Source organism: Aristolochia californica, unplaced genomic scaffold (genome assembly GCF_029961685.1).
Source record: "Aristolochia californica isolate CCGP_79_NKW_82.1479 unplaced genomic scaffold, dmAriCali1.0.hap1 SCAF_7, whole genome shotgun sequence".
In the NCBI taxonomy this organism is placed as follows: Eukaryota; Viridiplantae; Streptophyta; class Magnoliopsida; order Piperales; family Aristolochiaceae; genus Aristolochia; species Aristolochia californica.
In genome coordinates this window covers 791,667-800,707 of record NW_027182268.1, presented here as the reverse complement: position 1 = coordinate 800,707, position 9,041 = coordinate 791,667, and the positions used below count along the sequence as shown (strand labels likewise).

Below are 9,041 nucleotides of genomic sequence, written 5' to 3'. Positions count from 1 at the left end.
TTCTGAAAATAATAATTATAATTTTTTTTCTTTTTAATAGGTTCCAGACAGACCTAAGCAACCGAAAATTTTGTGAGTAAAACTTTTCTGGTCCTTTTGATTCCGAACAAAGTAAAATCTTTCCGTCACGAAGATATGCCCTTCAATCGTCGGAAAATCAACTCCAACCCACCTGTCTAGATTGAAGGAAGACGCGGGAGCCAGAGGCCCGACTACTGTGAAGCACTGTTCATTGATAGAGTCAAATGAACTTGACCACATTGATAGAGTCAAATGAACTTGACCATCTTCGCTCGTCTCAGTCTCCTAAGTGATTCTGTGAAGACTGTGAACAGTACCGAAGCACGCGTCGGCTGTCTAGCTGAGCCTGCGCCTTTTCACTACCATAACACGACAACACGCAGGAGAGAAAAAAAAAAAAAAAAAAAATCATCCCAGGTCTTCTTCTTCTTCTGCCCCAAAAAGCCAAGCGAGGACAAACGCACCCCAGAAAATAGTCTCTCTCATTCGCCGACTCGCCTTGGATTTCCAATTAGTCGCCCACAAACAAACGAAGCCAGCCAAGCGAAAGCGTTACTGGGGTCCTAGATTCTCTTTACGCCTTGTTGGCTTTTTGCTTTATGTATTATTCCTTTTCCATGGAGAGGCCTTCCTTGTTAGTCGCGAGAATTGGCCATGCATCTTCCCAGGGTTTTGAAGAGTGATAGGTCCTGGGCAATGGACTCCAAGCACAAGCGGCGGAAGCCGAGGCTGGAGAGGCGGAACGCGGTGAAGAATATTGATTATGACGGTGGCTCCCCCTCTCCGTCGCCTGATAATTCTTCCACTGTCTTAGGGCCGAGGACTCGGTTACTTGACCTGCCGCCCTACACCAGTCAGACGAGCTTCCGCATTGATGGCGTGGAAGGGGAGTTCGAGAGGATTTGCCGGAATCTGGGGCTGTCCGGACCTGAGGACTTTGCAATTCCGGCGGCAGCTTGGGAAGCGAGGAAAGCGAGGTCGTCGACAGAATTGTTGCCCAAATCGCGGTTGAACCAGCCATCTGATTGTCCGGTCGCTGCAAAGAAGGATGCGGAAGAACGCGGAAATGAGCAGCCTGATAGTGAAGGAGGAGAAGATCCCGGTGTTTTGGTGGAATTTGCCAGCAGGGTCTGGATTTCGGAGGAGGATTCTTTTCGGAGCGCGGCTCAAAATGGGTTTTCAGGAAATGCCTGTCCTTTGGGCGTGGGCGGCGGGATTAAGGGTGTCCGCCCGCCCCTTCTTACTCCTCCGCCAGCAATGTCTCTCCCGGCTCTTGATAGGATGTCTTCGACCTGGGATATAGTGAGGTCTTTAGCTCCGGACGACGGAGTAATGTCCTTGCGGGTTGAAGACGAGATGGAAAGTGAGGAGGACGAAGAAATTGGTGGATTGGAAGATGATGGGAGGCAACTTGGACTGGGAGAGACCGCTGAATTGACAGGGTCTTGTTCCTTTTCCACGTCTAATGATGATGATGATGATGATTCTAGCACGACTACAGAAACGATGTTTACTATATCGCCAAATGGGAGATTTAGGCGTTCCATCAGGTCGTGGATACGTGGCACGTGCCTCGGGAGTGGATCATTTGGGACTGTCTACGAAGGGATCAGTGAGTAAGTCCATGTCAATTCAGATCATTTAGTTTATTTGTCCACTGCTCGATTACGTTTTCCACATCCACTTCTTATTCACATTGAACTCATTTCCAGCCTTTAGAATATAAGCAACCTGTTAAGAATAATTCTTCCTGTGTCTTGAAAAGTGATGACCGTTGCCTGTTTTGTTATGGTCTTTGTCCTGGGTTCAATGAAGATTAATCACATTGACTATTTAGAGTCCTTGAGGTTCGTCTTGTCTTCTTGGCAATGTGGTTTTATTGAGAAGTGTCTGTGGTGCGCCAATTATTGTGATTGGAGTGAAGGCAAACGTAAAATATCCCTGAAATCTTTTGTATATATATACTTGTTTAGCAGTCATATTCTTAGGTACATCAAGGTGAAGAAGACTTCTTGTACACTTCTACATGAGTTTGATTGGACGTGCATGCACACACACACACACATACACACAGATATATATATATATATATATATAGATAGAAAATCAAGTTAGCTCTAACTACTATTTTGAAATCTGTGAGGGCAGGCTGGAATGGTTTAAGTGCCCAGGAGACTTAAACCTCAGCTACCGCAATCCTTTTTTAGGAAATAAAATCAAAAAGTCATATTCTCTTTTGAGATTCCTTAAAGTTGTCTCCTGTTTGGATAAAAACCCTAAAGATAAAAGAAAAGAATGAAGAGTGCTCCAGAAAGATGAAGATTAAGGTAGAAACACCAGTTGAATTGAAGGTAAGAATGAGTAAGAAATGGTTGGAAGAAGAGAAGGTAAGAACAAGAAAGAAATGGCCAGAATAAGTTGGATAAAAAAACCCATTTTCTTTCGTTTTTGTAATAGACATGTTGGTGTATTGCGCTGCAGAGGTATTCTGAAGTACTGTGCTATGGTGCCTGTTATTGTAGCTAATGACAGAAGTCCTGCAAGTTGAGAATGGAAAGAAAAAATATAAAAGAAAGGTGAACGAATGAAAAATTGAAGGAGAAAACATATAGGTGATGAGAGAAGGACTCAAGGTCTTAAATTAGGACATCAGATCCAAGATGGTTTCATATGTAAATCTTATATGGAAAATTTCTGTGCTGTTCTTACGTATCTCTGAGGTATTATCCAGTGTGAGAACCAGTTCTTACTTCTTGTCGATATACTCACCTTTTTTTATATTAAGACATCAGATCCAAGATAGCTTTATATGGAAGATACCTCATACTGGATCTCTTTTTGCCTGGTCTCATCTATAAATAAATCATTAAATTCAAAAAAAGGTGAGTAGTTGACAAAAAATTAGCACTTTTTTTCAATTCAATATTAGCTTAGCACATATTAGGCTGGCTAATTCTGTTAAAGACGTGGAATCATGTTAGAAAAATCTGGGTTTACACTTGGCAAACTGTTCTAATCTCAAATTCCCAAATTACCATGGTCATTTGTCATTTACATATTCTTCTCATTGGTTGTAGATAACTAGTTACATAAATACACTAATATATGATTGGATAGAAGAAGTTGATGCTACTCAGTGAATTAGCTATGCTCTTTCTAATTTTCTTGTGCAGCGATGGGTTCTTTTTTGCGGTTAAAGAAGTTTCTCTACTCGACCAAGGTAGCAAGGCCCAACAATGCATCTTTCAACTTGAACAGGTTTGAAATACCAAGCTTGCCCTTCTTTATCAAATATTGTTTTTTCAAAATTTTCTTTTTCTTCTTCTTCATCTCTCTCTCTCTCTCTCTCTCTCTGCCACCACCTGTGTTTATCATAGGTCTTTTGGTTGGAAATAGACAGATGCATATTTATTTCTTAATTTTTTGTTGGTTGAATATTAGTGCATTGATGTAATGATGATCTAAGTTTGTCCTTTTGTCTCTGTACTCTTTCATCTCTCTGTTTATTATTATATTATTGTTATTGTTATTATTATTATTATTAATTTTTTAATTCTTCTTCTTTCTTTATCATTTTTTTTAATTCTTTGAAATTGTTGTTATGCAAAAATAGCTATAACTATCATTATTTACATGTTGTGATTTTACTCTAATACTGGCATATTTTTTGTATGATTCCTAATTTTTCATGTGTTGTTTCAGGAAATTGCTCTTCTAAGTCAATTTGAACATGAGAATATAGTTCAATATCTAGGTACAGACAAGGTAATGCTCATAACCATACTTTTTTGTGTAGTTTGTATTCTTTTATGCCAATTGTAAATTGTCTTAAATAATAATTGTTTCAGGAAGAAGCTAGACTGTACATCTTTCTTGAGCTAGCCACACAGGGTTCTTTGGCATTCCTCTATCAGAAGTATCGTTTGCGTGATTCTCAGGTCTCTGCCTACACTAGGCAGATCCTGAATGGTCTGAAATACCTTCATGATCGAGATGTCATACACAGGTAACTTAGCTGTTGACTATTTCCTGCTCCTTCATTGGTTTGTAATTGAGAAACCCCACAACTAGCCCATTTTTTAAGCCACTAACTAGCCATTTGCCTGCATGACCAAAATGAGGCTGGGGGCTGCACCCAATGGTTTTCTTCCTTAGAAAAGCTACCTTATTTACAAGAATGCCATTTAATTCATCTTATTTAAAAAAATACCATGATTTTAATTTTATCATTGAAAATTGATAAAAATAAGATTTTTTTTCAAAACAACACCATCATGAATACATTGGATAATAAATAAATATAGAACAAAAAAATAAATATTTAAGTCCTATTCAAATTTGATGGTAAAAATGAAAGTTAGGTGTGCCTAAGCGTATATGAACTTAGGTCCATACTCCTTTTCTCCTTTGAGGAAGAGGGAAAGGAGGTTGGGCTTGGTTATAAGGTTTAGAGTTAGATGGTCTAGTCTCAGTGACATCAGTGTGTTTTCTAAGTGATAGCAGTGTTCTTATGACCTGCTTTTGGATATTGGTTTGCTTTTGCAGGTAGGATAAGCTGGTTTCTTTGTTATCCTTTCATTCTTAGGAAAGACTGAAGAGTCTTCCAGCTGGATTCTATCATCGTGTATGATTTAATTCTTATCCACTTTGGAGTGACACACAATACTTACTCTCTTTGGAATGCATAAGCTACTAGCAGCAAGTTCAGCAGAGAGCATGACAAGATCCTCTTGGGTTTTCTTTTTCCTTTCTTTTTTTTTCTTTTTTGTTTAAATATTAATGGAATGCCATAAAGTGGAAAATTTCTGTATAAACCACTGTTAAGCTTGATTCCATTCCAAAATGACTTACAACCTTAGGAAGTTTATTACCCAACAGGATCCTATGTCATAACAAATGTGTGACCCTTACTCGCATTAACACTCCCTATGATGTCCAAGCCCAATAGAACAGATGGAGGCACATGGATTACATAGATGAGGCACAAAATAGACAGACTAGCTGAACTTGGCCTTGATACGATGAAGAAATGTATCCACATCGAAAGCTTAAGCATGGATAGAGAGGCCAAACCCAAGTTATTGTACTATGTTGTGGATCAGTTCATAAACAATGTTCGGCTATTTTCATTACTCTTCATATGTTGTCCACCTTCATGGCTCCAAATATATGGATTAGTTTGGATGGAGGCTCAGCTATTGGTGAAGGCCCCTTGAACCTGTTCTTATATTATTTTAAGTGGGCATGTTTCTTCTCAAAATGATCAGCCATTTGCCACCTTAGGAGGCTTGTCTCTCAATGTTTAAATATGATTTCTTGTGATTATGTAGGATGTCCAAAGAATCAACATATGCCCCATCTGAAGCATTTTACCGGAATATTTCTCTGTTTCTTTGGTTCTGACACTAATTTGACTTCCGCTAATTTTCTATAGTTATGTCCTGATATATTGATTGTATATTGAACTAAAGAATAGCATGCTTTCTGGTCTTCCAGAGATATCAAATGTGCAAATATATTGGTGGATGCTTCTGGGTCTGTAAAGCTTGCAGATTTTGGGTTGGCAAAACAGGTAAAATTCAGTTCCATTCCATGTTAAGTATGTTTATATCAGTTTTTAAATGTTTGTCGTTCCTTGTCATTCCAGACAAGCAAATTAAGTGCACACAAATCTAGTAAAGGCAGTGCATACTGGATGGCTCCTGAGGTTACCTCTCTCTCTCTCTCTCTTCCTGTTTTTGTTATCTTTAGATGGATGAGCATGTGGTATTTTGTATCTTTTCTTGTGAAAATAAAAGATAAACATATTTTGTTGGCCACTGTCTTCAACACCCACTTGGAACTGTTATATTATATCAAAGAGTAATTTTTTTTTTCCATAAAAGAAAGAGTAGTTTTTTTCCTTGAAGGTAAAAAATTCGCTTAATAATGCTATTAAATTAATCTCCTTGCTGTGAATGGCAAATGCACCTCTTCTGACTTCAACCTGTTAATTGGACAGTTTTGCTCATGTTACCTCTCAATTAACTTATTTGCTCCAGTTCCCTTCTCTTTTAGCACGACCAATTTGTTCATGTTCTTGATTTTTTATCTCCTTAGGGAGTTTCTCTTAATGAAATTTATTTCTCATTGTTATGAAAGAATATTTGCTGTTTGATTTGAAGGTTGTTAATCCTCGGAAGGGCTATGGACTCGCGGCTGATATTTGGAGCCTTGGTTGTGCTGTTCTGGAGATGCTAACTCATCAGCTTCCTTACTCCAATTTGGAATGGGTGAGTATAAATGGATATTATGCTATGCTCTCTTATGTCCTCCTTGATTGCTACTTACATTTGTTCTTATTGGGTACTATTTCTCTTTCTGTTTCTTCCCTTCTCTGTTTCTTGTTTTCATCTTCTTGTACCTATTCTTTCTTGCTTTCTGTATGCCTCGTCTTGCAATATGTTATTTATCATCAGTAAAAGTTCCATACAGGTGAACTCAGCAACTTTCTCTGGAGTTTGCACTGAATTATATGCAATGTACTCACATCTCAATCTCATTTTGGTGAACAAATAAAATTCTTTTGATTTGGGTTATTGTTCTCACTTCTCTCTCCTTTTCTTACAATTTCTTACCATTCTTTTGCTATTTTCTTTCTCACTGATATAAAAAAATCATTTATTCAAAATTTCCCTACCTTTGTTGTGGTCAACGTTTTAAATGCTAGGCAATGAAAGTTTGACCTCCTCTATGTAGCTAAACATGACAATAGAAGACAGATGTACTTATTAATATAAATACTTTTCTGCTGCATTTTGTTACAGACTACCTTATCTTTATCTTTTGGTTTTGGCATTGTGGTGAATTTTCAATGTCTTTTGTATTTTTAAATATGTTTCACTGAAATTTTTTGTATCTCAATCCTTGGGCATTTGACTTTTGTATAAACCTTGCTTCCAAGATCATAAACTTTATTTATTTCCACTGTACAGATTTGGGAATTGTTGGCATATTATTTTGATGAAATTAAGGCTTTAAGTTCTGTTATTCTTTTTATTTTTCAGAAAATGGACTATATACTTTATTTTGAACTACATTTGAAGCTGTTGTATGTCTTTCTTCTGTTGCTAATAATATTGCTCTACACTGATAAACTTGACAAGTATCTGTGGTATGACAGACTCAAGCATTATTTAAGATTGGTCGTGGTGAACCACCTACAATTCCTAATTCCCTTTCAACGGATGCTCGAGACTTTATTCAGCAATGCTTAAGAGTTAAGCCGGATGAAAGGCTTACTGCTTCCCAGCTGCTAGACCATCCTTTTGTCAAGAGGTCACTGCCAGGTTCTGGTTCTGCTTCCCCTTACAACAAGAGACGGTCATAGCCAGAAATCATGAGGTCAGGTCTTGAACTACTCATATTTGTTCAATGGATTGTGACTATTTGATTGTATCTCTGAAATTTTTCTGAGCAAGGAAGTTCAGTTTGGATATATTGCCAATCACAGGTGCACTGGCCTTGTTATCGTGGGGGAAATCTTTGAATCTCAGTTTGCTTCATTACAAACCGATCTCATTTTTTTTCTGCGGGTTATTATTGTAGATATTACACGTTGTAGTGCCCAAGTTGTACAAAAAATGGGTGCAGGGTACCTCTGATCGTGATATTTCCATCTCAGTTTACAAGTTTCCTTCTATAGGCGAGTGGCTAATTGATGCTATTGAGCAAAATGTGGTTCCAGTAGTCGGAGAGTCATAGTTGTGATATGCTTCTATGATGGTTGTTGAGCAAAATATGGATAGGGGATATGCACATGGCTATTATGTTGATTAGCAGATATTAGATTGGTTTGCTAGTAATTAGATGATAGAAGACAATGGAATTGTAAAAAGCAACCCAGTTATGGATTTTGGTGGAGGTGGAGGCCGAGTCAATTATGGATGGTAATAGGCCGAGTTTGGCCGAGTCAAATTTTGATATTTAGCTGTGTTTGCCATCTTCAGCATCAGCCTTCTGCAGGTAAGCTCTGTTTGTTCGTCATTGCTGTACCGAGAAATTTTGGAGGTGAATTTTCTGAGTATTTATGTCTTTGAACGTGAGCAGGTGAAAGCAAAAGTGTGAAGCTCGCTTGCTTGTTCATCATCTGTTTGGAATCAGACGACCATGAAACCTGCACTTCTACTTGCCAGTCAGCGAACTTGTTGCTTACTAATTTGATGTATGGCTTTTGAATAGCATTTTGCTTTCATTTTTTGCGGTAAAAATAGTTAGGTTGTGTGATAGTTGCAAATAGAGTAATGTGAATATGCCAATTTGTTACTTTCCTTCATTTTTGCTGCATTTTTAAGAAAATTTCACGAAACTTTCATACACCTTTTCTTACAATTTTTCCCGGCATGATTACAGTTTTGTGACCTTTCTTATCAATGTAGACAGATATAGACTGATTCAGATTTTATCACTTGACCATCTTTCCACCTTTTCTTGCTTCATCTCCAACCTCCGTATCTAGAAATTCAACTGTAGTTGGCACGCATTCAGGGCAATATTGTTACCCAGCAATTATAAGCTGTTCTTCCTGTCAATAAGTTTGACTCATTTTGATCAAGCTAAGACGATTCAGATGAGCTCATCTTCCTGTTCCACAGTAGCCATTAGAAAGGCCGCCGGGGACGGCAGAGCCGGAGCACTGTAAAGAAATAACTGTCAGCAGGCCACCAATTACTTGTTTTCTCGTCCATCCAGGAAGAGGGGGTACATCCCGTTGCCAACCAACGTAGGGACGTACCGAATCCGTGAGTTTGTAGACATCAGGATGAACAGCGCCATGTACAAAGGCGATCAAGGTGATCAAGGCTAAGGTTCGTTGTGCAGAAAGAGAGCGAAAGTTCCGGTTGCAGGTTTTGTTCTTTTCGTCTCCCTCCGTCTCCTCTCTTCGTAAGTCCCAAAACCTAAACCCTCGTCGCCTCGTCCTTATTGATTTCCCAGCTAAAACCCTCCCCTTTTCTCATAGAATAAATCGAAATCTCTCCGTT

At 38.4% G+C, this 9,041-nt stretch overlaps 1 protein-coding gene across 3 annotated transcripts; it reads left to right on the top strand.

Annotated features, from left to right (window-relative positions):
* Positions 1–365: 365 nt before the first annotated feature.
* LOC137936579 (mitogen-activated protein kinase kinase kinase 1-like) lies at positions 366–8,717 on the top strand. Of its 3 annotated transcripts, none has more exons than XM_068781339.1 (10): positions 366–1,637; positions 3,195–3,279; positions 3,724–3,786; positions 3,870–4,027; positions 5,518–5,593; positions 5,669–5,728; positions 6,186–6,293; positions 7,184–7,404; positions 7,609–8,025; positions 8,110–8,717. In XM_068781339.1, the coding sequence occupies exons 1-8, from the start codon at positions 676–678 to the stop codon at positions 7,388–7,390; spliced, it is 1,719 nt and encodes a 572-aa protein (XP_068637440.1). In that variant the 5' UTR covers positions 366–675; the 3' UTR covers positions 7,391–7,404; positions 7,609–8,025; positions 8,110–8,717. The 3 variants fall into 3 exon arrangements, with proteins under 3 accessions (XP_068637440.1, XP_068637439.1, XP_068637442.1); XM_068781338.1 differs by having other exon boundaries at positions 7,514–8,025; XM_068781341.1 differs by lacking the exon at positions 5,669–5,728 and having other exon boundaries at positions 7,514–8,025.
* The last annotated feature ends 324 nt before the right edge of the window (positions 8,718–9,041 follow it).

Coding starts and splice junctions, on each gene's coding strand:
- LOC137936579 (XM_068781339.1), top strand. CDS start 676: ATGCATCTTCCCAGGGTTTTGAAGAGTGATAGGTCCTGGGCAATGGAC. Junction 1,638..3,194: donor GTCTACGAAGGGATCAGTGA/GTAAGTCCATGT, acceptor TTTCTTGTGCAG/CGATGGGTTCTTTTTTGCGG. Junction 6,294..7,183: donor CTTACTCCAATTTGGAATGG/GTGAGTATAAAT, acceptor GTGGTATGACAG/ACTCAAGCATTATTTAAGAT.